General features: G+C 43.6%; 2 protein-coding genes across 6 annotated transcripts; both read left to right on the top strand.

Moving 5' to 3' along the window:
- The first annotated feature begins 16,076 nt into the window (after positions 1-16,076).
- LOC112565016 (golgin subfamily A member 6-like protein 2) lies at positions 16,077-20,255 on the top strand. Its single transcript, XM_025240231.1, has 2 exons — positions 16,077-16,153; positions 16,396-20,255. Exon 2 carries the CDS (start codon positions 16,432-16,434, stop codon positions 17,596-17,598), a length of 1,167 nt encoding a protein of 388 aa, XP_025096016.1. The 5' UTR covers positions 16,077-16,153; positions 16,396-16,431; the 3' UTR covers positions 17,599-20,255.
- Positions 20,256-20,479: 224 nt separating this feature from the next.
- LOC112565015 (chromosome partition protein Smc-like) lies at positions 20,480-24,471 on the top strand. Of its 5 annotated transcripts, none has more exons than XM_025240228.1 (3): positions 20,480-20,614; positions 21,204-22,475; positions 22,794-24,471. In XM_025240228.1, exon 2 carries the CDS (start codon positions 21,248-21,250, stop codon positions 22,463-22,465), a length of 1,218 nt encoding a protein of 405 aa, XP_025096013.1. In that variant the 5' UTR covers positions 20,480-20,614; positions 21,204-21,247; the 3' UTR covers positions 22,466-22,475; positions 22,794-24,471. The 5 variants fall into 5 exon arrangements, with proteins under 5 accessions (XP_025096013.1, XP_025096011.1, XP_025096012.1 ...); XM_025240226.1 differs by lacking the exon at positions 20,480-20,614 and adding an exon at positions 20,782-20,917; XM_025240227.1 differs by lacking the exon at positions 20,480-20,614 and adding an exon at positions 20,820-21,014.
- The last annotated feature ends 15 nt before the right edge of the window (positions 24,472-24,486 follow it).

Raw genomic sequence — 24,486 nt, 5'->3', positions numbered from 1 at the left:
CTGAACTTGGTGCATTGGGCTGAGGACTGTGGGGGCTTTGATAGCTTGGTCTTGAACCTTGGCGGTGAACATTGGCTGGAACTTGGCTGAACTTGCTGAACTTTGCTGAACTTGGCTGGAACTTGCTGAATCTTGGCTGAACTTGGCTGAACTTGGCTGAACGTTTGGCTGAAAGCTTGGCTGAGACTTGGCTGAACTTTGGCTTGATACTTGGGCTGAACTTGGCGAACTTTGGGCTGAGAACTTTGGCTGAACTTGGCTGGAACTTGGCCTGAACTTGGTTCTGAACTTGGCTGACTTTGGCTGAACTTGGCTGAACTTGGCGTGAACTTGGCTGACTTGGCTGAACTTGGCTGATACTGTGGGCTAACTGTTGGTAAGTTATTGCTGTAACTGTTGTGTGGTCTGTTAAGTGTGGCTTGTAGGGATTGGTCTTGTTGGGCTTGGGTAGCGGTAAGGAACTTGGCTTGAACTTGGCTGACTGTGGCTTGACTTGCTTGAACTTGGGCTGAACTTGGCTGAACTTGGCTGAATTTGGCTGAAGCTTGGCTGAACTCTGTGTGGCTGAAACTTGGCTGAACTTGCGCTGAACTTGGCTGAACTTGGTGGACTTGGCTGAACTTTGGGCTGAATTGGCTGGAATGCTTGGCTGAACTGGCTGACTTGGCTGAACTTGGCTAATCTTGGCTGAACTGTGGCTGGACTTGGCTGAACTTGGCGCAAGCTTGGCTGAACTTGGCTGAACTTGCTTGAACTTGGCTGAAGCTTGGCTGATTCTGGTGGTCTGAACGTTGGCTGACTTGCTGAACTGTGGCTGAACTTGTTGCTGAACTTGGCTGAAGAACTTGGCTGAACTTGGCTGAAACTTGGCTGATACTTCGGCTGAACTTGGCTTGAATTGGCTGAAAACTTGGCTGACTTGCTGAACTTGGCTGAATCTTGGTGAACTTGGCTGAACGTTTGGCTGAACTTGCTGAACTTGGTCTGAACTTGGCTGTAACTGGCTGAACTTTGGCTTGAACTTGGCTGAGACTTGCTGAATTGGGCTGACTTGCTGAAACTTGGCATGAAGCTTGGCTGAACTTGGCTGAACTTGTGAACTTGGCTGAACTTGGCTGAACTGGCTGAACTTGTGGCTGAACTTGAGGCTGAACTTGGCTCGAAGAACGTTGGGCTGGAAACTTGGCTGAACTTGGCTGCTTGCTGAACTGGCTTGAAACTGGGCAAGCTTGGCTGAACTTGGCTGAACTTGGCTGAACTGGTGGGCTGAACTTGGGCTTGAACTTGGGTCTGAGACTTTGGTGGCTGACTTGGGGCTGAACTTGGCTGAACTTGGCTGAACTTGTGAAACTTCGGCTGAACTTGGCTGAACTTGGCTAACTTGGCTGAACGTGCCTGAATGTGGCTGAACTTGGCGATACTTTGCTGAACTTGGCTGACTGCTGGACTGAACTTGGGCTGAAGGCTTGGCTTGAACTTGGCTTGAGAACTTGGCTGTGAACTTTGCTGAAGTTGGCTGAAACTTGGCTGGTCTGAACTTGGCTGCTTGGCTGAACTTGCTGGAACTTGGCTGAACTTGGCTGAACTTGCTGAACTTTTGGCTGAAACTTGGTTCTAACTTGGCTGAACCTTGGCTGAACTTGGCTGAACTTGGCTGAACTTGGCTGAACTTTGGCTGAACTTGGCCTGAACCTGAACTTGGCTGAATCTGACTTGGCTGAACTTTGGTAGAACTTAGACTTGGAACGCTGAACTGTGCTTTGACTTGGAACTTGGCATTGGCCTGAACTTGGCTGAACTTGCTGGAACCTGAACTTGGTGGCTTGAACTGTGGCTGAACTTGGCTGAACTTGGCTGAAACTTGGCCTTCGGCTGGTAGACTTGAACTTGCGTGTAACTTGGCTGAACATCTTGGCTGGAACTTGTGAACTGGCTGATTGGCTGGAACTTGGCTGAACTTAGGCGCTGAATTGGCTGAACTTGGCTTAACTTTGCTCTGTTGAACTTGGGTCGAACTTGGCTAAACTGACTGAACTTGGCTGGCTGGAATGAACTTGGCTGAATCTGAACTTGCTGAATTGGCTGAACGTGGCTGAATTGTGAACTGGCTGATCTGGTGGGTTGTGCTGATACTGAACTTTCAACTGGCTGAACCTTGGTACTTGGCTGAACTTGGCTGAACTTGGCTGTGGCTGAAACTTGGCTGCTGAACTGTTGGCTAACTTGGGCTGATACTTGGTTGGTCTCTTGGCATGAATTGGCAACTGGCTGCACCTGAACTGCTGACTTGGCTGACTTGCTTGAACTGGACTTGGCGCTGAACTTGGCTGATCTTGGCTGAACTTGGCTGATTGTGCCTGAACTTGGATGAACATACTTGGTGAACTTGGCTGAACTGCTGAACTTGGGGAACTTGGCTTGACGTTGGATGAATTGGCTGACTTTGGCTGAACTTGGCCTGACTTGGCTGAATTGGTACTTGGCTTGACTTGGCTGAATTTGGCTGAACTTGCTTGAACTTGCTGAACACCTGGCTGTAATACTTGGCTGAAACTTGGCTGAACTTGGCTGAACCTTGACCATTGGCTGGGAACTGTGGCTGAACACTTGCGCTGCTGAACTTGGCTGAACTTGTCTGAACTTGGCCTTGGCTTGGAACTTGGCTGAATCTTGGCTGAACTTGCTGCTGAACTGGGCCTTGCTGACTTGGCTGACCTGCTAGACTTGGCTGAAACTTGAACTTTGTGAACTTGCTTAACTTGGCTGAAACTTGGTGAACTTGTCTGACTTGGCTGAAACTTGGCGAACTTGGCTGAACTTGAACTAACTTCGCTGCTGAAACAAAATTTGGCTATCGTGACATTGACTGAACTTGGTCTGAACTTGGAACTTGCTGGCTGAACTTGGCTTCTGAACTTGGCTGAATTGGCTTGGGCTGAACTTGGCTGAACTTTGGCTGATTGGACGAATTGGCTTGCATTGAACTTGGCTGAATTGGCTGAATCTTGGGGAACTGTGGCTGAACTTGGCTGAACTTGGTGAACTTGGCTGAACTTGGGCTTGGCTGAACTTGCTGCTTGGACTGAACTTGGCTGATTGGCTGAATTGGCTGAACTTGCTTGAACTTGGTGAACTGGCTGAAACTTGGCTGAAACTTGGCTGAACTTGGCTGAACTGGCTAACGTTGCTGAACTGGCTGGAACTGGAACTTGGTGAACTTGGCTGAACTTGGCTGAACTTGGCTGAACTTGGTGAACTGGCTGAACTTTGGCCTGAACTTGCTGAAACTGGCTGGAACTTGAACTGAATTGGGGCTGACTGCGCTGAACTTGCTGAACTTGGCCGCTGAACTTGGCTGAACGTTGGCTGACTTGGCTGAACTTGTGCTGGGCTGAACTTGGCTGACTTGGCTGACCTTGGCTGACATTGGCTGAACTGGAACTGACTTGCTGAACTTGGGCCTGAACTTGGAAACTTGGACTGCTTAACGTTGGCTTGAATTGGCTGAAACTGGCTGAACCTTGAACTGCTGACTTGGCTGAACTTGGCTTGAACGGCTGGAACTTGGCTGAACTTGCTGAACTTGGGCTGAAACTGGCTGCACTGGCCTGGACTTGGTGACTGGCTGAACTTGGTGAACTTGGTGGACTTGGCTGAACTTGGCTGAACTTGGCTGGAATTGGTCAACTGACTTGGCTGAATACTTGGACTGAACTGGCTGAACTTGGCTGAAAACTGTGGCTGAACTTGGCCTGAACTTGGGCTGAACTTGGCATGACACTGGCTGAACTGGCCTGAATTGGCTAACTGCTGAACCTTGGCCTAAACTTGTTCTGAAACTTGGCTGACTTGGCTAACTGGCGAACTTTGCTGAACTTGGCTCTTCGAAACTTGGTGAATGAACTTGGCTGAACTTGGGCTGAACTTGGCTGAGACTTCTTTGGTGAACTTGGCGACTTAACTTGGCTGAACTTGGCTGAACTTGGCTGACTTGGCTGAACTTGGGCCTGAACTCTTGGCTGGAACTGGCTGAACTTGGAACTGGCTGAAACTGGTGAATTGCTCTGAACTTGCTGAATTTGGCTGAACTTGCTGACTTGGCGAACTTGGCCGGACTTGGCTGACGTGCTTGAACTGGCTGAACTTGGGCTGAACTTGGCTGAACTTGGCTGAACTTGGCTGAATTGGCCTGAACTTGCTGAACTGCTTGAACTGAACTTGGCTGAACTTGGCTGAACTTGGCTGAACTTGGCTGAACTGGCTGAACTTGGCTGAACTTGGCTGAACTTGGCTGGAACTTGGCTGAACTTGGCTGAACTTGCTGAACTTGGCTGAACTTGGCTGAACTTTGGCGAACTTGGCTTTGAACTTGAATGGCTGAACTTGGCTGAACTTGGCTGAACTTGGCTGAACTTGGCTGATACTTGGCTGAACTTGGCTGAACTTGGCTGAACTTGGCTGAACTTTGGCTGAACTTGGCTGAACTTGGCTGAACTTGCTGAACTTGGCTGAACTTGAGCTGAACTTGGCTGAACTTTGGCTGACTTGGCTGAACTTGGCTGAACTTGGCTGAACTTGGCTGAACTTGGCTGAACTTGGCTGAAACTTGGCTGAACTTGGCTTGGCTGAACTTGGCTGAACTTGCTGAACTTGGCTGAACTTGGCTGAACTTGGCTGAACTTTGGCTGAACTTGGCTGAACTTGCTGAACTTGGCTGAACTTGGGCTGAAACTTTGCTGAACTTGGCTGAACTTGGCTGAACTTGGCTGAACTTGGCTGAACTTGGTGAACTTGGCTGAACTTGGCTGAACTTGAACTGCTGAACTTGGCTGAACTGGCTGAACTGGGGCTGAACTTGGCTGAACTTTGGCTGAACTGTGGCTTGAAATGAACTTGGCTGAACTTGGCTGAACTTGGCTGAACTTGGCTGAACTTGGCTGAACTGCCTGGCTGAACTTGGCTGAACTTGGCTGAAACTTGGCTGAACTTGGCTGAACTTGGCTGAACTTTGGCTGAACTTGGCTGAACTTGGCTGAACTTGGCTGAACTTGGCTGAACTTGGCTGAACTTGGCTGAACTGGGACACTGTGCTGAACTTGGCTGACTGGCTGAACTTGGCTGAACTTGGCTGAACTTGGCTGTGCTGAACTTGGCTGAACTTGGCTGAACTTGGCTGAACTTGGCTGAACTTGGCTGAACTTGGCTGAACTTGGCTTGAACTTGGCTGAACTTGGCTGAACTTGGCTGAACTTGGCTGAACTTGGCTGAACTTGGCTGAACTTGGCTGAACTTGGCTGAACTTGGCTGAACTTGGCTGAACTTGGCTGAACTTGGCTGAACTTGGCTGAACTTGGCTGAACTTGGCTGAACTTGGCTGAACTTGGCTGAACTTGGCTGAACTTGGCTGAACTTGGCTGAACTTGGCTGAACTTGGCTGAACTTGGCTGAACTTGGCTGAACTTCGGCTGAACTTGGCTGAACTTGGCTGAACTTGGCTGAACTTGGCTGAACTTGGCTGAACTTGGCTGAACTTGGCTGAACTTGGCTGAACTTGGCTGAACTTGGCTGAACTTGGCTGAACTTGGCGAACTTGGCTGAACTTGGCTGAACTTGGCTGAACTTGGCTGAACTTGGCTGAACTTGGCTGAACTTGGCTGAACTTGGCTGAACTGGCTGAATTGGCTGAACTTGGCTGAACTTGGCTGAACTTGGCTGAACTTGGCTGAACTTGGCTGAACTTGGCTGAACTTGCTGAACTTGGCTGAACTTGGCTGAACTTGGCTGGCTGAACTTGGCTGAACTTGGCTGAACTTGGCTGAACTTGGCTGAACTTGGCTGAACTTGGCTGAACTTGGCTGAACTTGGCTGAACTTGGCTGAACTTGGCTGAACTTGGCTGAACTCTTGGCTGAACTGGCTGGCTGAACTTGGCTGAACTTGGCTGAACTTGGCTGAACTTGGCTGAACTTGGCTGAACTTGGCTGAACTTGGCTGAACTTGGCTGAACTTGGCTGAACTTGGCTGAACTTGGCTGACTTGGCTGAACTTGGCTGAACTTGGCTGAACTTGGCTGAACTTGGCTGAACTTGGCTGAACTTGGCTGAACTTGGCTGAACTTGGGCTGAACTTGGCTGAACTTTGGCTGAACTTGGCTGAACTTGGCTGAACTTGGCTTGGCTGAACTTGGCTGAACTTGGCTGAACTTGGCTGAACTTGGTGAAACTTGGCTGAACTTGGCTGAACTTGGCTGAACTTGGCTGAACTTGGCTGAACTTGGAACCTGGCTGAACTTGGCTGAACTTGGCTGAACTTGGCTGAACTTGGCTGAACTTGGCTGAACTTGGCTGAACTTGGCTGAACTTGGCTGAACTTGGCTGAACTTGGCTGAACTTGGCTGAACTTGGCTGAACTTTGGCTGAACTTGGCTGAACTTGGCTGAACTTGGCTGAACTTGGCTGAACTTGGCTGAACTTGGCTGAACTTGGCCTGAACTTGGCTTGAACTGAACTTGGCTGAACTTGGCTGAACTTGGCTGAACTTGGCTGAACTTGGCTGAACTTGGCTGAACTTGGCTGAAACTTGGCTGAACTTGGCTGAACTTGGCTGAACTTGGCTGAAACTTGGCTGAACTTGGCTTGAACTGGCTGGCTGAACTTGGGCTGAACTTGGCTGAACTTGGCTGAACTTGGCTGAACTTGGCTGAACTTTGGCTGACTTGGTGACTTGGCTGAACTTGGCTGAACGCTTGGCTGAACTTGGCTGAACTTGGCTGAACTTGGCTGAACTTGGCTGAACTTGGCTGAACTTGGCTGAACTTGGCTGAACTTGGCTGACTTGCCTGAACTTGGCTGAACTTGGCTGAACTTGGCTGAACTTGGCTGACTTGGCTGACTTGGGCTGAACTTGGCTGAACTTGGCTGACTTGGCTGACTTGGCTGAACTGAACTTGGCTGAACTTGGCTGAATTGGCTGAACTTGGCTGAACTTGGCTGAACTTGGCTGAACTTGGCTGAATTGGCTGAACTTGGCTGAACTTGGCTGAACTTGGCTGAACTTGGCTGAACTTGGCTGAACTTGGCTGAACTTGGCTGAACTTGGCTGAACTTGGCTGAACTTGGCTGAACTTGGCTGAACTTGGCTGAACTTGGCTGAACTTGGCTGAACTTGGCTGAACTTGGCTGAACTTGGCTGAACTTGGCTGAACTTGGCTGAAACTTGGCTGAACTTGGCTGAACTTGGCTGAACTTGGCTGAACTTGGCTGAACTTGGCTGAACTTGGCTGAACTTGGCTGAACTTGGCTGAACTTGGCTGAACTGGCTGAACTTGGCTGACTTGGCTGAACTTGGCTGAACTTGGCTGAACTTGGCTGAATGGCTGAACTTTGGCTGAACTTGGCTGAACTTGGCTGAACTTGGCTGAACTTGGCTGAACTTGGCTGAACTTGGCTGAACTTGGCTGAACTTGGCTGAACTTGGCTGAAACTTGGCTGAACTTGGCTGAACTTGGCTGAACTTGGCTGAAACTTGGCTGAACTTGGCTGAACTTGGCTGAACTTGGCTGAAACTTGCTGAACTGGGCTGAACTTGGCTGAACTTGGCTGAACTTGGCTGAACTTGGCTGAACTTGGGCTGAACTTGGGCTGAACTTGGCTGAACTTGGCTGAACTTGGCTGAACTTGGCTGAACTTGGCTGAACTTGGCTGAACTTGGCTGAACTTGGCTGAACTTGGCTGAACTTGGCTGAACTTGGCTGAAACTTGGCTGAACTTGGCTGAACTTGGCTGAACTTGGCTGAACTTGGCTGAACTTGGTGAACTTGGCTGACTTGGCTGAACTTGGCTGAACTTGGCTGAACTTGGCTGAACTTGGCTGAACTTTGAACTTGGCTGAACTTGCTGAACTTGGCTGAACTTTGAACTTGGCTGAACTTGCTGAACTGAACTTGGCTGAACTTGGCTGAACTTGGCTGAACTTGGCTGAACTTGGCTGAACTTGGCTTGGCTGAACTTGGCTGAACTTGGCTGAACTTGGCTGAACTTGGCTGAACTTGGCTGAACTTGGCTGAACTTGGCTGAACTTGGCTGAACTTGGCTGAACTTGGCTGACTTGGCTGAACTTGGCTGAACTTGGCTGAACTTGGCTGAACTTGGCTGAACTTGCTGAACTTGGCTGAACTTGGCTGAACTTGGCTGAACTTGGCTGAACTTGGCTGAACTGGCTGAACTTGCTGAACTTGGCTGAACTTGGCTGAACTTGGCTGAACTTGGCTGAACTTGGCTGAACTTGGCTGAACTTGGCTGAACTTGGCTGAACTGGCTGAACTTGGCTGAACTTGGCTGAACTTGGCTGAACTTGGCTGAACTTGCTGCTGAACTTGGCTGAACAACTTGGCTGAACTGGCTGAACTTGGCTGAACTTGGCTGAACTTGGCTGAACTTGGCTGAACTGAACTTGGCTGAACTTGGCTGAACTTGGCTGAACTTGGCTGCAAACTTGGCTGAACTTGGCTGAACTTGGCTGAACTTGGCTGAACTTGGCTGGCTGAACTTGGCTGAACTTGGCTGAACTTGGCTGAACTTGGCTGAACTTGGCTGAACTTGGCTGAACTTGGCTGAACTTGGCTGAAACTTGGCTGGCTGAACTTGGCTGAACTTGGCTGAACTTGGCTGAAAACTTGGCTGAACTTTTGGCTTGAACTCTTGGCTGAACTTGGCTGAACTTGGCTGAACTTGGCTGAAACTCTTGGCTGAACTTGGCTGAACTTGCTGAACTTGGCTGAACTTGGCTGAACTTGGCTGAACTTGGCTGAACTTGGCTGAACTTGGCTGAACTTGGCTGAACTTGCTGCTTGAAACTTGGCTGAACTTGGCTGAACTTGGCTGAACTTGGCTGAACTTGGCTGAACTTGGCTGAACTTCGCTGAACTTGGCTGAACCTTGGCTGAACTTGGCTGAACTTGCTGAACTTGGCTGAACTTGGCTGAACTTGGCTGAACTTGGCTGAACTTGGCTGAACTTGGCTGAACTTGGCTGAACTTGGCTGAACTTGCTGAACTTGGCTGAACTTGGCTGAACTTGGCTGAAACTTGGCTGAACTTGGCTGAACTTGGCTGAACTTGGCTGAACTTGGCTGGGCTGAACTTTGGCTGAACTTGGCTGAACTTGGCTGAACTTGGCTGAACTTGGCTGAACTTGGCTGAACTTGGCTGAACTTGGCTGAACTTGGCTGAACTTGGCTGAACTTGGCTGAACTTGGCTGAACTTGGCTGAACTTGGCTGAACTTTGGCTGAACTGGCTGAACTTGGCTGAACTTGAACTGAACGCTGAACTTGGCTGAACTTGGCTGAAACTTGGCTGAACTTGGCTGAACTTTGGCTGAACTTGCGCTGGCTTGGCTGAAACTTGGCTGAAACTTGGCTGAACTTGGCTGAACTTGGCTGAACTTGGCTGAACTTGGCTGAACTTGGCTGAACTTGGCTGAACTTGGCTGAACTTGGCTGAACTTGGCTGGCTGAAACTTGGCTGAACTTGGCTGAACTTGGCTGAACTTGGCTGAACTTGGCTGAACTTGGCTGAACTTGGCTGAACTTGGCTGAACTTGGCTGAACTTGGCTGAACTTGGCTGAACTTGGCTGAACTTGGCTGAACTTGGCTGAACTTGGCTGAACTTGGCTGAACTTGGCTGAACTTGGCTGAACTTGGCTGAACTTGGCTGAACTTGGCTGAACTTGGCTGAACTTGGCTGAACTTGGCTGAACTTTGGCTGAACTTCGCTGAACTTCGGCTGAACTTCGCTGAAACTTCGCTGAACTCGCTGAACTTCGCTGAACTTCGCTGAACTTCGCTGAACTTCGCTGAACTTCGCTGAACTTCGCTGAACTTCGCTGAACTTCGCTGAACTTCGCTGAACTTCGCTGAACTTCGCTGAACTTCGCTGAACTTCGCTGAACTTCGCTGAACTTCGCTGAACTTCGCTGAACTTCGCTGAACTTCGCTGAACTTCGCTGAACTTCGCTGAACTTCGCTGAACTTCGCTGAACTTCGCTGAAACTTCGCTGAACTTCGCTGAACTTCGCTGAACTTCGCTGAACTTCGCTGAACTTCGCTGAACTTCGCTGAACTTCGCTGAACTTCGCTGAACTTCGCTGAACTTCGCTGAACTTCGCTGAACTTCGCTGAACTTCGCTGAACTTCGCTGAACTTCGCTGAACTTCGCTGAACTTCGCTGAACTTCGCTGAACTTCGCTGAACTTCGCTGAACTTCGCTGAACTTCGCTGAACTTCGCTGAACTTCGCTGAACTTCGCTGAACTTCGCTGAACTTCGCTGAACTTCGCTGAACTTCGCTGAACTTCGCTGAACTTCGCTGAACTTCGCTGAACTTCGCTGAACTTCGCTGAACTTCGCTGAACTTCGCTGAACTTCGCTGAACTTCGCTGAACTTCGCTGAACTTCGCTGAACTTCGCCATCAGTGCATCATTCAATGCATCATCAACACACCCATCATCAGCACCACCCATCCATCACCACCCATCACCACCACCAAACATCCTCATCATCATCAACAATCATGAACAGCAATGTTCATCATCATCATCATCATCATCATCATCATCATCATCATCATCATCATCATCATCATCATCATCATCATCATCATCATCAACACACCCATCAACAACCACCACCCATCATTACCATCACCACTCATCATCACCACCACCAAAATCCATCACCAATCATCATCAACTATCAACAACAATGATCAATAACAATCATCATCATTATCAATGATCAATAACAATCAACAACTATCATTGCATCATCAATGCATCATCATCAACATCAACACCACCACCCATCATTACCATCACCACCACCTAACATCATTATCAAAGATCCATCACCAAATATCATCATCATCAATCAACAACAATCATCATGACCATCAACAACAATGATCAAGAACAATCAACAGCTATCATAAACAACAATGATCAAGAACAGTCAACAGCTATCATCAACAACTATCATCTTTGCATCATCAATGCATCAGCATCAACATCATGAACACCACCATCCATCACCACCACCACCCAACATCATCAACCAACGAACCAACATCAACAAGCTGAACTAGCAACAACATCAACAACCAACAACAACCTACAACAACCAACATCATCATTATCCATCCTCTTCCTCATCCATCCATCATTATCTTCATCACCATCCATCCTTCATTAACCATCAACCATCCTCCATCATTATCCATTCGTCATCCATTTACCCATCATCCATCTTTCATCCATCCATCAATCATCAATCAATCATCAATCATTGATCATTATCATCAACATGGCAGATGGCAAATGTTCGGGAGCACGTGTTTTATTTCAAGGTGGGGCAACAAAGTTTACATAACTTACATCAAAACATACATTACTGTAAACCATAAATAGCATATCAATGTCATAGATGACTTTCAACTTTTCCGTCATTCAATTTATTTAGATAACTATAGTTTAATAGTTCACAAAATTCTCACTTACGGTTTGGATTCTGTTCAGGGACGCTCACACTAACACACACATCTTCACTTCCTTGAATAATCTTTCTTTAAACTTCATTTAAAAACCTTCCTTGAAAACTCTCCGAAGCTGGGGTTGACGAGGTCAACACAACCCCCTCCCCACCCGGGCTGACGATGTCACCGTGTCCTTATCCCAGAGCAGCGAAACACTGTTCAGCAACACACAGTTAAACACCAAATAATTCTGAGACAACTACACAGAGACAACTCAATGCTGACTGTACCCTCGCGCACTTCTCAGTTCCACGCTAGAATGTCAAGTTTCTTATAATTGTTCTCGCGTCTGTCTACTTGCTAATCAGAAGATTGAGATGACATCATGTAACTATGTCCGATGACTCGTGGCCACACTGAAAAATTAGACAAAGTCGAAAATAACACTTACCATTCCCCTCAGTCCGTGGTCTCCCGATGTACGATGCTCTCACAAATCTCAGCGCTCCTGTAGTTAGGGTTCCGTTCCAGCGGGTCCTCCTTAGCTGTTCCTCCACATGAGTTCCTGTAACTTAATGACTAATGAGACTCTACCATTCACTGCTACTATTAGTATCGCCCTGAGTTAAACTCATCACGTGGTTTCTTATTGAACGGTAAGATTTTTCTTATGAAACAATTTAACAATACTTTTGCCGTGAAATCAGAATTTAGAATTCAGGACAATATAAACACATATTTGTTTACCTTGACTGGGCAAGAAGCTAAAGGCACAGATTCCCCTGTCTGTATTTACACCTGTACAGGTAGGACCAAGCGTCTCGGCGCCTGCGTTGGGAATGTCACACACTGTTTACTGAGCGAAAAACCTGGAGGTGAACTGTCGTTACTAGTGTCACGTGTCATCAGTTGTGTTCCTGCACGGAGTTTAAGAATTAGAACCTTTTTTCTCTTTTATTCTCACGCGGTACACACACTCGCACACACTCGCGAACTACGCGTACAAGGGAAATAAGATTTTTCCCTGACACACAACATTATCTTTATCTTGTAATCATCTTGTAACTAGCACTTTATTTGCTTAGTTTATTTTTTACTCTTTCGTTTATTTTTGTATGTGAGCACACTTGTTAGTATCCTACAAGATGAAAAGCGTTTAAGGTATGTTGTCATTCCAAAATACAGATATAAAAAATTAAATAAATAAAACAGAAGAAAATTTGTTAGTCTCTCACTGTTTTTACTTGTTTATTTTAATTTGTCTGAATTTTTTTTATCTTTATCAAGATATGTATCCTGAGGAAACTTTTGTTTACAAGTAAATCACACTGGACTTTTTCTGTTCATTTATTCCTCCTAGTCTTTCCTTTTACATTCTGAAGCTTTTCTGTTGAAAGATGAACTCACGTTTACACCAGATACAACGATGTCTTTAATCATAATAATTTATATTTTTGATATCGAGTCGGTTATTAGCAGTGATTGTGTGTGGGATAGCCGTTACCGACAACCCAGGTTCTTAGTTGTAACACACACACACGTACGCACACAAGCAAAAAGAATAAATAGACAGAAACGGGAGACAGACGCATGAGTTCAATAGACATTAAAAGATTTTCGTTTCACTGAAATCTTTGTGAGGATCGCACAGCATAATAATTTTCTTTCAATGGAAAACAAAAGCGATATTGGATTGGTTCACAAGTCTTTTATTTTCCAAGACATGGACTGTAAGATTGTGTCAAATAAAAATGATTTCGTCATAAGACGTAAACTCCCGAGCGACTGACAAACGAATGCGGACTTAATCGTGTATCTTCAAATAATAATAATATGCTGGAAATAGCCATAATTAAGTGCAACTTTTTCTATAAAATCTTTCATAAACCTAGGCTTTTGCAATCCATTTATAATTTAGTCATACACACCACCACTACCACCCGACTTCATTCCAAATACATTCCCTCATCAGTTATATAAACATTTCAAGTTCCTTTCATTGATGTCTTTCAAGCTGTTGTTACATGCTGCCATTAGGTGTAGTCACTTTTCTACTGCTTGTTAGTATCTGTTCCTCAAATATTAATAGTCAGATTTGTAAAACAAATAATTCGTGTGGAGGTGATCTCAATGTGATGAGCACAAACAAATAAACACAATTAACCATAAAACAAAGAAAGTTTGGTGTAAAAGTTTTTACCGGTGTCTTTGATAAACGTTTACAAGGGTCCACCTGAATTAAAATGTTTTTCAATTACTTAGTTAAGCTATTAAAATAATACTCAAGCTAATAACCTGAGCATTTAGATTATGTGCATAGACGCCACACTAAACAACTCATTCAAACTGGCAGAGGATAAACTAATCAAAGGGACGTAAGAAACATTAAAAAAAAAAGGTTTTGCTTGTTATCTCCCATTCTTCTGTTATTTGTTTGTTACCTGATCCGCACTGAAAAATTGTTTTCGCAAGATATATATATCATCAAGGCTTTAAAAGAAGATAGAAGAAATCAATGTTTACTCCCTTACTGAAATTGTTTATTTTGATCGGTATGTTTTTGTTTTCTTTAGCAAGATAACCCTACTCTACGGAGACGGTGCTCGCGATCTTCACTAATGTAACCTACTTGTAGTTAAACATTGTCTCGGTGGTTTTGGGCCCTCGATCATTTATTTTACCTTTACCTGTTATCTGTTTTAGGGCTTGAGTTATTTTGAATGTCACAATAAACTTTATGCAGCCCTTTTTAGTGTTTAAAAGTTGATGAATTAGCGCCAAACAAGTTTCATGGCTGGCAATGAGTGAAGTGGACCTTAGCGCGGAAGTGTCAAGGTCCCTGACGTCACGCTTCCGAAGGCTTCCGAAGTTTTTCCCTTCACTGTGACGTTTACCAAAAAAAAAAAAAAAAAAAAAAAAAAAATAAATAAATAAAATAAAAATAAATTTTAAAAAAATTACCCTCCATGGCTAGTTATCCCCTCCACCCATAATGCCTTTTGTTCATTTCTCCTCCTCTTCTCACAAAGCTCAGCGACGGTTTTAAGATCTTGGTTGCTTTTGTCATTCCAGATGTGATCGCATTCTCAGGTGTAAATAACATTTATCTAGGGGGGAAAGAGAGCTGCTGACATATCTTTGAAAGGAAGCGTGATGGTGAATAGTTGCACGTTCCAAACACCTTACTGTACAAAACGTGAGATCAGTTCTGTGAACACCTGCTCATACCTGATGCAACTTAGTGAAAGGAGTAAAGAGGTCATTACGAGTGCAAGTCTGTCCCTTGTCAAGAGGTTTAAGATAATAAAAGTTGTTGGTATCATCAGCATGAAACGGCAACGCAACTGTGGAGGGGCAATTTATTTGCCCGCAGCAAATCCACTTACTTGTATCGATAACTAACACAATCATGAAAGAACGTTAGAAAAAAAAAAAAACAAACAAACAAAACACACACACACAAGCCTTTATACTCAAGAAAATATGATTCGGCGCTCACAACTTTCGACATATCTTCTACCTCTTCCTAATGTTTTTCTGAACTAAAACGAGCATTTTTATTTTAACTCAAAGTAGGGCACATATTAAAACATTCAATTTTATTCCCGACAAAATTATGCAAAGTGACAAATCAGGAAGACGGATAATAGACAGCCAGCATTTAGCCCCAGTAAGCTATGTACCTGTGCCAAACCTCTCATGTTATTAGTTACCAGGGGTCACACAGAAACACCTTCCTGGTAATAAGCTATGTGGTGTATGTCCTTTTGTTAAGGAGCAGCAGGTTAAGGCCGTGGTATTTTTTTCTTTTGAATCTTCCTATTATTTTGTTCTTTCTTCTTTTTCGGGGTATAGCTATATAGTGACATCTTTTAATACACAGGAGACTGAGTTGCACGTACATTTCATGCTTTTGATAATACAGACTTCCATTGTGAATTACTTATCAGCGCGGCAACGCTTTTTTAAATTGAATTTTTGCCACCAACAGTTCACATTGCTTAGTACTGGTCGGTTTTATATTGTGCTAAGTAAAGGGTTATGTAAACTCTGAAATCTTTGCTAGACAGGAGAAAGCATAGCTGACTGTGTCTTTTAATGGAACAGAACATCGGGCGGCTTTACGCAAATCTCCCAGAGCAGTGTTGACACAAAAAAAAATTGTCCGCAATAGACGCATGAAACTATTCATTAAATGCCGCTTTGTCGATTATACATTTTGTTTTTGACTAAGATTAGTGTGTTTGATGATCATGACATAATATTCGCTGTTATATGATCAGCAGCGGATATAAGAAAAATGATGTCTTGCACTGACAATGCCAGATATTTTCTTTAGCAGCAGAAGACGGTTGGAGTGTATCTCACGTGAAAGGACGATCGCGTGCATTCCAATCTAACTACCGGAAGTGTATCAGTAGCTAACAATCTGTCATCCGCTCTCCACACTTCTATGACGCGGTCCCTTGTGTATCTAAGATAAATGCTGTACAGTTGTACCTTTAGAATTAGCCTGTTTGAACCTCCCTGTTTAAGTCGTTTTTCGGTTACGTACATGATATGAGGAATCGTTCAGTCAAGAGTGGCGGGTCGCACGACAGTCTGAACGCTGTGGTCAGTTTATAAGGTAAGAGAGACAATACTTGTTTTGGACAGCTATTCTCTCAAAAGGTTACGGAGGCGTAATCAATCAGACAGCAAACTGAAAACCCCTTTTTTAAAATCCTTTTTATGTAGACCGATCCCAACTCAAATGTTTATGTAGAAAATATGTGTCGATTGTGAAAACATTTATATGACCTAAAGATACTCATGCTTAAAACGCATTTTTGTGTTGAGAATCGAGCATTTCTTTTCTTGCTTTGACAGATTAGGTCTGAACACTCTAATCGGGTCCAGATTAACATGGCTCAGCATAAATTCCCAAGGTTCCCTCGCGGAAGACTCAGTCAGAAGCTACGCGACTGTCTTCAGCAGAATACTGCATTTTTGGAGGAAAATTTGGATGCGCCACACATAGTCACAAAGCTGTACTCAACAATGATCTTAGATGACGAGGACAGGGATGCAATTCTAGGGCCGGAGGGCACCAGCAGTACTCGTCAACAACAAAACCGACGATTGTTGAGCAAACTGACCATGCGAGCAGACGATGGTTTTCGTGCATTTTTACAGGCTCTAAAAGACACTGGCCATGAAGCTGCTTCCAGGAAAATCCAAGAATGGCTGCGTCGTAACACAGCAGCTTTGCCTGGCCAGAAGGTTGATGCACAAAACGACAGTTTAGCTGCAACTGATTTTCAGTTTCCTGAGACTGAGATGACCACTTCAACCAATCAGACAGTGCTTTATCGTCGTGTGATACATGTTGAAAACCGGCTGGACGTCCTAAGTACGCGGCTGACAAGGCTAGACACTGCATCTTCGCAGCAGCAGACCCAGGAAGCAGAAGACCTTCGCAAAAGATTTGAGAACGCCAAAGAAGAAATAGAAAATCTGAAACAACTGCTGACATACAAATCTCTGGATCTCGAAAAAGCTCAGGCAGAAATACATATACTCGAGGAGCGGATACTGAAACTGAACGACGAGCAGCGAGAGCTAGAAGATAAACTTAAAGTTCAAGAACAAAAGCTGAATGATCAGGAGACTAAGATAAATAACCAAGAAAGCAGAATGAAAGATCAGGAAACCAGATTAAAAAGCCAAGAAAGCAGATTGAAAGAGCAAGAAATTAAAATGAAAAGCCAAGAAACTAAATTTAAAGAGCAACTCCACAATGCAGAAATCAAACTTACAGAGGAAATGAAAAAACAGCACCAACAACACAATAAAATTGTATCCAAACTCTGTGCAGACGTGCGATCTCTGATTGAAAACCAACGTAGAATCAGTCAAGAGCAACAGGTGCAGAACAAAGAGTCTCTAGGAGGTGCTGGCAAAGATGTTCAGACTAAAACTACTTCCAAAGTAATGCTGCAGAATGCTGCTGCACATCAGACATACAAACAAATACGACCAGCGCCAGCAAAGGTCAACCGTAGTCAAGATAATACACAGAAAAAGAAGTGACCTCGATTCTAAACTGCATTCTTACAGTGGATTCAACCTACAAAAGTAATCGTGTGTTGCAGAAGAAACATAAACAATTAACTTTCTTGTGGAAGAAAGTTGATAACGCGCAATGGTGGACTTATGTTGAATCCTAAGATACGCCAATAACATTTTTAAATGGAGGAACAGAATATTATTTTTGTTATTCGGTGTGTGACGAATATATACTTGTCTGTATTATTCTCCCACCAATTTATCGCACCTCTTTCCCTGTCTTTCCTATCACGATAACCTCTAAAAGATTGTGGATTCTTTCCCTACCCACCTCATTAACCCATTCTTCATTTCTAAATGCAGTTACCTGCCTCGGTACTCATGCCGTATCTCGTATACAAGACTGAGATGGTGAGAAAACAAGAAGTCATTTGCGCTGCAGTGTGATGTGCACAGTGCATGTTATTGTGTCATGTCAGTTGTTACCTATGGAGGAAGGTGCAGTGACATTGTGTATATCCTAACAATATTTGACCGACTGTAATGTAAATACTTTCTTGTCACACTCTTTTCATGCAAAATGTAGTGTGTTTGTGTGTATATATATGTTTATACAGACTGTAGTGCAAGAAGTGCGGGGTGTAAGGTTGCGCCCCCTTGTCATGTACACTTGAAATCAGGCCAGTCCATCTTTCTTGCAGGTGACTGTGGAACACTCTTTGTAACTGAACTCTCTCCATCTCTCTTCCATTGATAGACTCCTAATATATCACAGGAGGTAAAGATGATATAAAAGATCGTTCACTCGGCCGATTTCCATCATTAAACATTCCGTCTGGCAAGCGGTTATCTCCCTTAGTTCGTTCATGCACAAGTCGCACATTGACTGCTACAGTGACTTTCATAGCTCACTATTCCATGCAAGAGTATATATTATCATGCATCTTGTGTTGATTTTGGGTATGTACATTTGTTGTTGTAGTTTGATCTTTTTCTACACATTTTTTTCTTGGTTTACTTAATTAAATGTCTTTAGACACACTTTAAAAATTCTAGTTTTGTTCTTATATTTTTTCATTGCTTTGATATCATTTACACATTTCTCTACCTATTTTCAGTAATCAGCTTACTGACAGAAAATTGCACAAAGAAAGGTGTACCAAATAATCATTAAGATTACTGAAAGAAACTTTGAATGAAAGAATGAAAAAAAATCACATGGGCAGTGATAAGCTCATATACATATATGTGTGTGTCACTGAAATTTATAGCTTTAAACTGTACCTGTATCAGCATCAGCTCGTCTGTTTCTTTTGTGGGACTTTCGTGCTGGATCTGTCCTTTAGTTTTCTTTGTATGGTAGCTGGAGGTTGTGGATTAGGAACATCAAAGATGGTAGGAACAGCATTCCACATTAATCATTTTCTTTCTGCTGGACATTGAGTAGACTAGATTCAAAATGTTTGCTATGGAGATGGTAGCCACCAACAGAAAGCACTTTGGGAGTTTTTTTTTTTTCTTTTAGGTCCAGACGGCGGCTATTCTGAACCAAATTCTTCATCTCAAATAATGATAATCCTTCACTTAAACCGGCTGAAACTATCTGAACATGATTATCAGCTCGCAGTTTCTGCTCTATAACAGATCTTTTGGCATACAAATAGAGTGACCGCTGTTATTCAGATGACAAATGCATGTCCCTAAACACTGAATGGATGAGTGATGAGCCTACAACCGCATGTCCAGCACAGTAGTGCATGATGTCTAGAGAAGAAAATAAAACTTGTATAATAAAGACTCTTTAGACCAGACAAAACGACAGCGTTCATTCTTCGACTGCTTACTTTAAGTGCTTTGGCTTTCAACAAGTTCATCTTTAAAAAAAAGTACCCTTGGCAGGGCAACCAAAGGACCTCGGGGGTTCAATACAAGCGACCTAGCCCCCACCCCCAAAAAAAACCCGTCTACTCCGTCTAGTCACAAATCTTAGCTATCATATGGCCCAGTGGTCACAAGTCTGCCTTTTGTTCCAGAGCATGCGATTAACAAGTTCTTATACCTGGAAGTGTTGTTAATGTTGTAGCGCGCGTGTGTGTGTGTGCGCGCGCATGCTGTGTGTACGTGTGCAAAACGAGTGAGAGACAATTAAAGGACAAAAGAAACACAAACGAACGTTGACCTTCATGGTAAGCTCTGACAAGTCGAATCTCCACAAGTCAAAAACAAAGAACAAACAAAATATAAACATTTTCAACGAAAATATTGTCTAATCTTCGGTAGCATTCAGAAAACAAATGAATATTTAAAAAAAATACAGCAACATAAGATGCACCCCAATGCAACTATGCGTACGTTCAATGTAGACTAAACGATGCCCGCATTCTTGCCTACCACACCAGGTACATCCTAGAGAGATTGTTTAAGCACAAGAAGAAAGTCTGAACGGTGTATAGAGGTTTGCCCATCGTCCTGTTGTGTACCCACTGTGGAGGTCGATCTTTTCTCAAAGGCAGTGTCTAAATATTAATCGCAAGGAAAAACCGAGTTACTATCCTCGGACGCCAAGTTTAACTTTTGACCCTGCTTATCTACACTCTCTATCCCTCTCCCCCATACCCATCTACCATCTCTTGTCCTTGGATTTTTTTTTTAAAATTCAAATCTTAGGAAAGTATAGGAAACAGCTTTCGGCTGAACATGTAAGTACATGATCGCTGAAGGGAAAAGAGGAATAAAAAACTTTAAAAAAAAATCCCCTAGTTGTCCCGTCCGAACTGGTGGCAAGTTTCTGGATTAAGAAAACATTGGTGAAGATATTGCAGCAGTTCATGATCAGTAGTCAACAAGGGTCTGGCTGCCTGGAGACAGACAAGTGTGTGAAGTCAGTGCTTGCTCTTATCTAGTGTCAGATCGGTGCTTATGTCCAGAGTTTTCCCGAGAGACAGCTGCTGTACAAATTTTGGGGCTGAGCTCAGCTGCAACAATGAACATTCACCTGGAGTAATCATTCGCAGTGAACCATATCGTCGCTGTGACGTGGGTAAGTTCTATCCTGTCCATGGATGTGTAATACAAGTTCGTGATCCTGTCATGACTGTTGATTTGAACTCTGATACTGGCTTCGTCTTTGTCTTTGTGTAGTTCTTTTTATGTTTGGTACTGTACCAAGTAAAGGTATTGTACTTGATTACCTTTTATTCGGTCTAACGCGATTGGTCAATAGAATTAATATTAACTGAAATACGTTTACCAGGAAGTCTTGCAGCAAGTCTCCACGTAGTCGTAAGGAAATGAAAGCTAACGACAAATGAAATCATTAATATCGAAAGACTTTCATGATTAGGTGAATACTAGATACACTTTTTTGCGACTATATGTCTAACATTGATATACTTCTATAACAATTCGACCTTCACGCCTGGCAGAACTGACCAACATAGGTATTTCCAAGACGATCTCATTCTAATCCAACGTACTTCCGTAGTCTTCCATTTTGTGTTAAGCGGCCGTAGGGGAGAAGGTGGGCATTTTATTGTGGACATATCATCAAATAAGTGAGTATACTTGGCAAATTTTTTTACGACCTACGCGCATAAATTAATAACACATTCGACAATTGTCTTTTTCAGAAGGCCACATAAACTGCTCTTCTTGACTTTTTTCACCATCAAACATGTCGGAGGATATAAATCACAGGTTTCCACGAGGCAAGGTCACTTCGGAGCAAGAGCGATGCTTGCAGAAGAATAACATGTTCCTAGCGGACAACATTGAATGTACAGATATCGTCACTCTGCTCTATTCCCGCCTCATCCTAGATGACAACGACAAGCAGAAGATTCTGGGCACTGACGGCCAGAGACTTCCACGCAAGGAGCAGAGCCTGCGTCTCTTGGACGTGATTACCATGAGAAGCCCTGCCGGCTTCGAGGCTTTCCTCAAGGCCCTGGACGACACAGGGCATCTGGCTGCCGCAGGCAGGATTCGGCAGACCTTGCACAACTTGTCAGAAGAGTTGGTCGGCAGGCCCAGAGAATACGATCACAGCACCTACGTCAAGCAAATTACCTCAACTTCCTCAGACTCTGAGTCCGTCGAGGACGACGCACGTGGACGTGAAACATTCAAGCAGGAAGTTTTCGGCCTGTGTGATCGAGTGGATAAGATCGAAAAACATCTGGACGTCCTCAGCTACCGAATGACACAGATAGACGGAGGGCAGAAGGAAGAGGTGTCCCGCCTGCGGCAGAAGCTGTCCGAAGCGTCCAACGAGATCAAGAAGCTCCGACGAGAGAACGAAAACCTGAACTGCCTGGTGGCGGAAAAGTCCGAGCAACTCCGACAGGCATCCGACAAAATCGAGGCCCTCGAGAAACAGCTGAAGGTCATGGAGAACGACAACACCAACTTGCTAAATAGAGTTGTGGAACAGTCGCAGGAACTTCAGCGGATGAGGCTGCAAGCGCAACAGGCCAGGGAGCAGATCACCGACCTGCAGTCGGAGGTGGACAAGCAGAATCAGCAACAGAGCCTGCACAAGAGAGAGCTGGACAGCCTGCGCAAGAGGAGTGAGGCGGAGAACAAAAAAGTGGCCGAGCTGCAGGAGTTCAAGAAGAAGAACGAACAAGTGATGCAGACCGTGGTGCGGCAGTTCATGAGCATGCAGAACGAGATCCAGCAGCTGAAAGACCAGCGTCCCGTCACCGACAACGCGACCGGCGGGCGACAGGGCAAGTCAGCAGTCAGCAAGCTCAACCACCTCGAGCAGGGGGACAACTCGGTGGCTGGGAGATGCGCTGTCGCAAAGCAGCAGCTGTTCAACTTTGATAGACCCTCGACAAAGCAGGGGAACAAACCGAAGCCGCAGCCTTTTTACAAACCGAGAAAGTGAAATTGAGTGGGTAAGGACCAGTACACTGCCGCTGGTGTGATTTGTGTAAGAGAGAGTGTGTGTGCGTGTGTGCTAAAAAAAACAATAAGAAAATGAAAGAGATGTGATAAAAAAATAAGTTATTTCACATCTACTACCCTACCAGTCGTCTTATGCATACGTACTCTAGAGCAAAGAAAAATGCAGCATCTATAAAAGAAAAAAAAAAAAAATAGTAAAGGAGAAAATAGTACAGATAAAGGAGAATACTGCTTTCATTCTTTTTAACAGCTAAAAAAAAAAACCTTGTGTAAATATCCTATTATTATGATGGTTTGCACTTTCACAGGATGATATGGAAGCTTCACCAGCAAATGCTAACTCATGACTACACTGTTACAATAGAAGATGGGTCTGGCAGCCTTAGTCGATCAAGCGTGCATTAAGGACTGTTTCATCCTGTGATACCTAATTGTCACAAAGAAAATTGTTTTTTGTACTGTAATCCTACAAACAGTAATAAAATCGTGTAGAAGTTTATAATTTATAGTTACTTATCTCATGATGTCGGCAATAAAACATCAAACCTGGCTTGCATGCTTGACTGTTAATGTGGACAAGTTGAAGATCATATGCTTTAAGGCGAATTCAGCCATTCTGGTAGATAAAAAGTGAATCTACAGTTTTTATTGCCAGATTAATGTATCAAAATTATCTACATACTTTGGCTTCATTAATATGGCATTCAAAAGAGTCATGTTCAGTACAGCCATCAGTTTGGTCTCACAGTGGTCTTCAAATTTTTTTTTTTTTGCTTCCAATTTCTTTTCTTTTCTGTCATTCTGTTTGATGTCTGCAAAAAATGTCACAGACTAATCTCATAATTATAATCTGAAACAGTAAATGCACTGCATAATTGCCATTTGAAATCATAATGCTGTTAGTATCAGATAAAAGAGAATTGCAGAAGTTGCTGCTGCATTACTTTAATGTCTTCGGAATTGTTCAAGTATCAGAAGGAATTACCACTTGTATACAGGAACAGTTGTCTCAAGATGCACGAATTTTCTTGGCTCAACGCTGGCTGAGAAATAATGCTGAGAACACAACTACTCTCTGCATTCATCATCTTATGGAATAAGCAAAAAAATTAGATGCAGCTGAAAAATGTCTGTTGCTTCTCTGTTCACTTGCTTTTTTATTTCTGCACATTTGTCTCTGTGAAGCATGACAAAATGTAATAACTCAAGTCGTATATACAATGATACCTATTTTTATTTCATTTGTGCATGCTGCCCTAATAATTTTATTGTTACTAACATACCAAGGCACATAAACTGATCTTTGTAATTTACTCTTATTTACTACATTCTCCTAATGCTATGTTGATATGGACTTTTAACATACACCAACTGCCTCATAAAAATCCTTTTTTATTATATATTAGCTTACATTCATGGTTCTAAATCCTTCTAAGCAGCCTGCCTTTTTAGAATGACTAATGTTTCTAATTTTAAAATATATACGTAGTAGCAATTCCTCTTTATTTTCTTTCATTTTCCTTTAAACAATGTTATATAAAGAAGTTGTAAATTTAAAGGTGTGATCAAATAAAAATGGTAAAGGAAGCTTTTCCTAACAGGTGTTTTTGTTAGCCAAAGTACTTATTGTAATAACTAGATAATTCTTGCAGAAGTCACTTCTTATTTATTTGCCTATGACGAAAGAACTGTAAATGACAAAAACATAGATTTGAATACCAGTCATGTAAATGTATAGATCAAAACTTCTGATCCAAATGTGTACACTTTATATACTTTTCAATCTTTTATCAAGTTTATCAAATGCAGAAATTGCAGTATGATACATAAAAATGTTTTAGATAATAGTTGCTCATAACAAAACATTAATGCTGTATTGAAGCGATCTTTCAAAAAAAAAAAATTGTAATGTAATTTTGAGACTTGTGTGCATAGTCGTACATGTATTATTAACTGCAATAAGCAAATATATTGATTTTCAGTTTTCTTCTTGTTCTTGAG

Source organism: Pomacea canaliculata, linkage group LG5, assembly GCF_003073045.1.
Source record: "Pomacea canaliculata isolate SZHN2017 linkage group LG5, ASM307304v1, whole genome shotgun sequence".
Lineage (NCBI taxonomy): Eukaryota > Metazoa > Mollusca > Gastropoda > Architaenioglossa > Ampullariidae > Pomacea > Pomacea canaliculata.
Note: the sequence above shows the minus strand (reverse complement) of the source record. Positions and strands in the feature narration are given on the sequence as shown.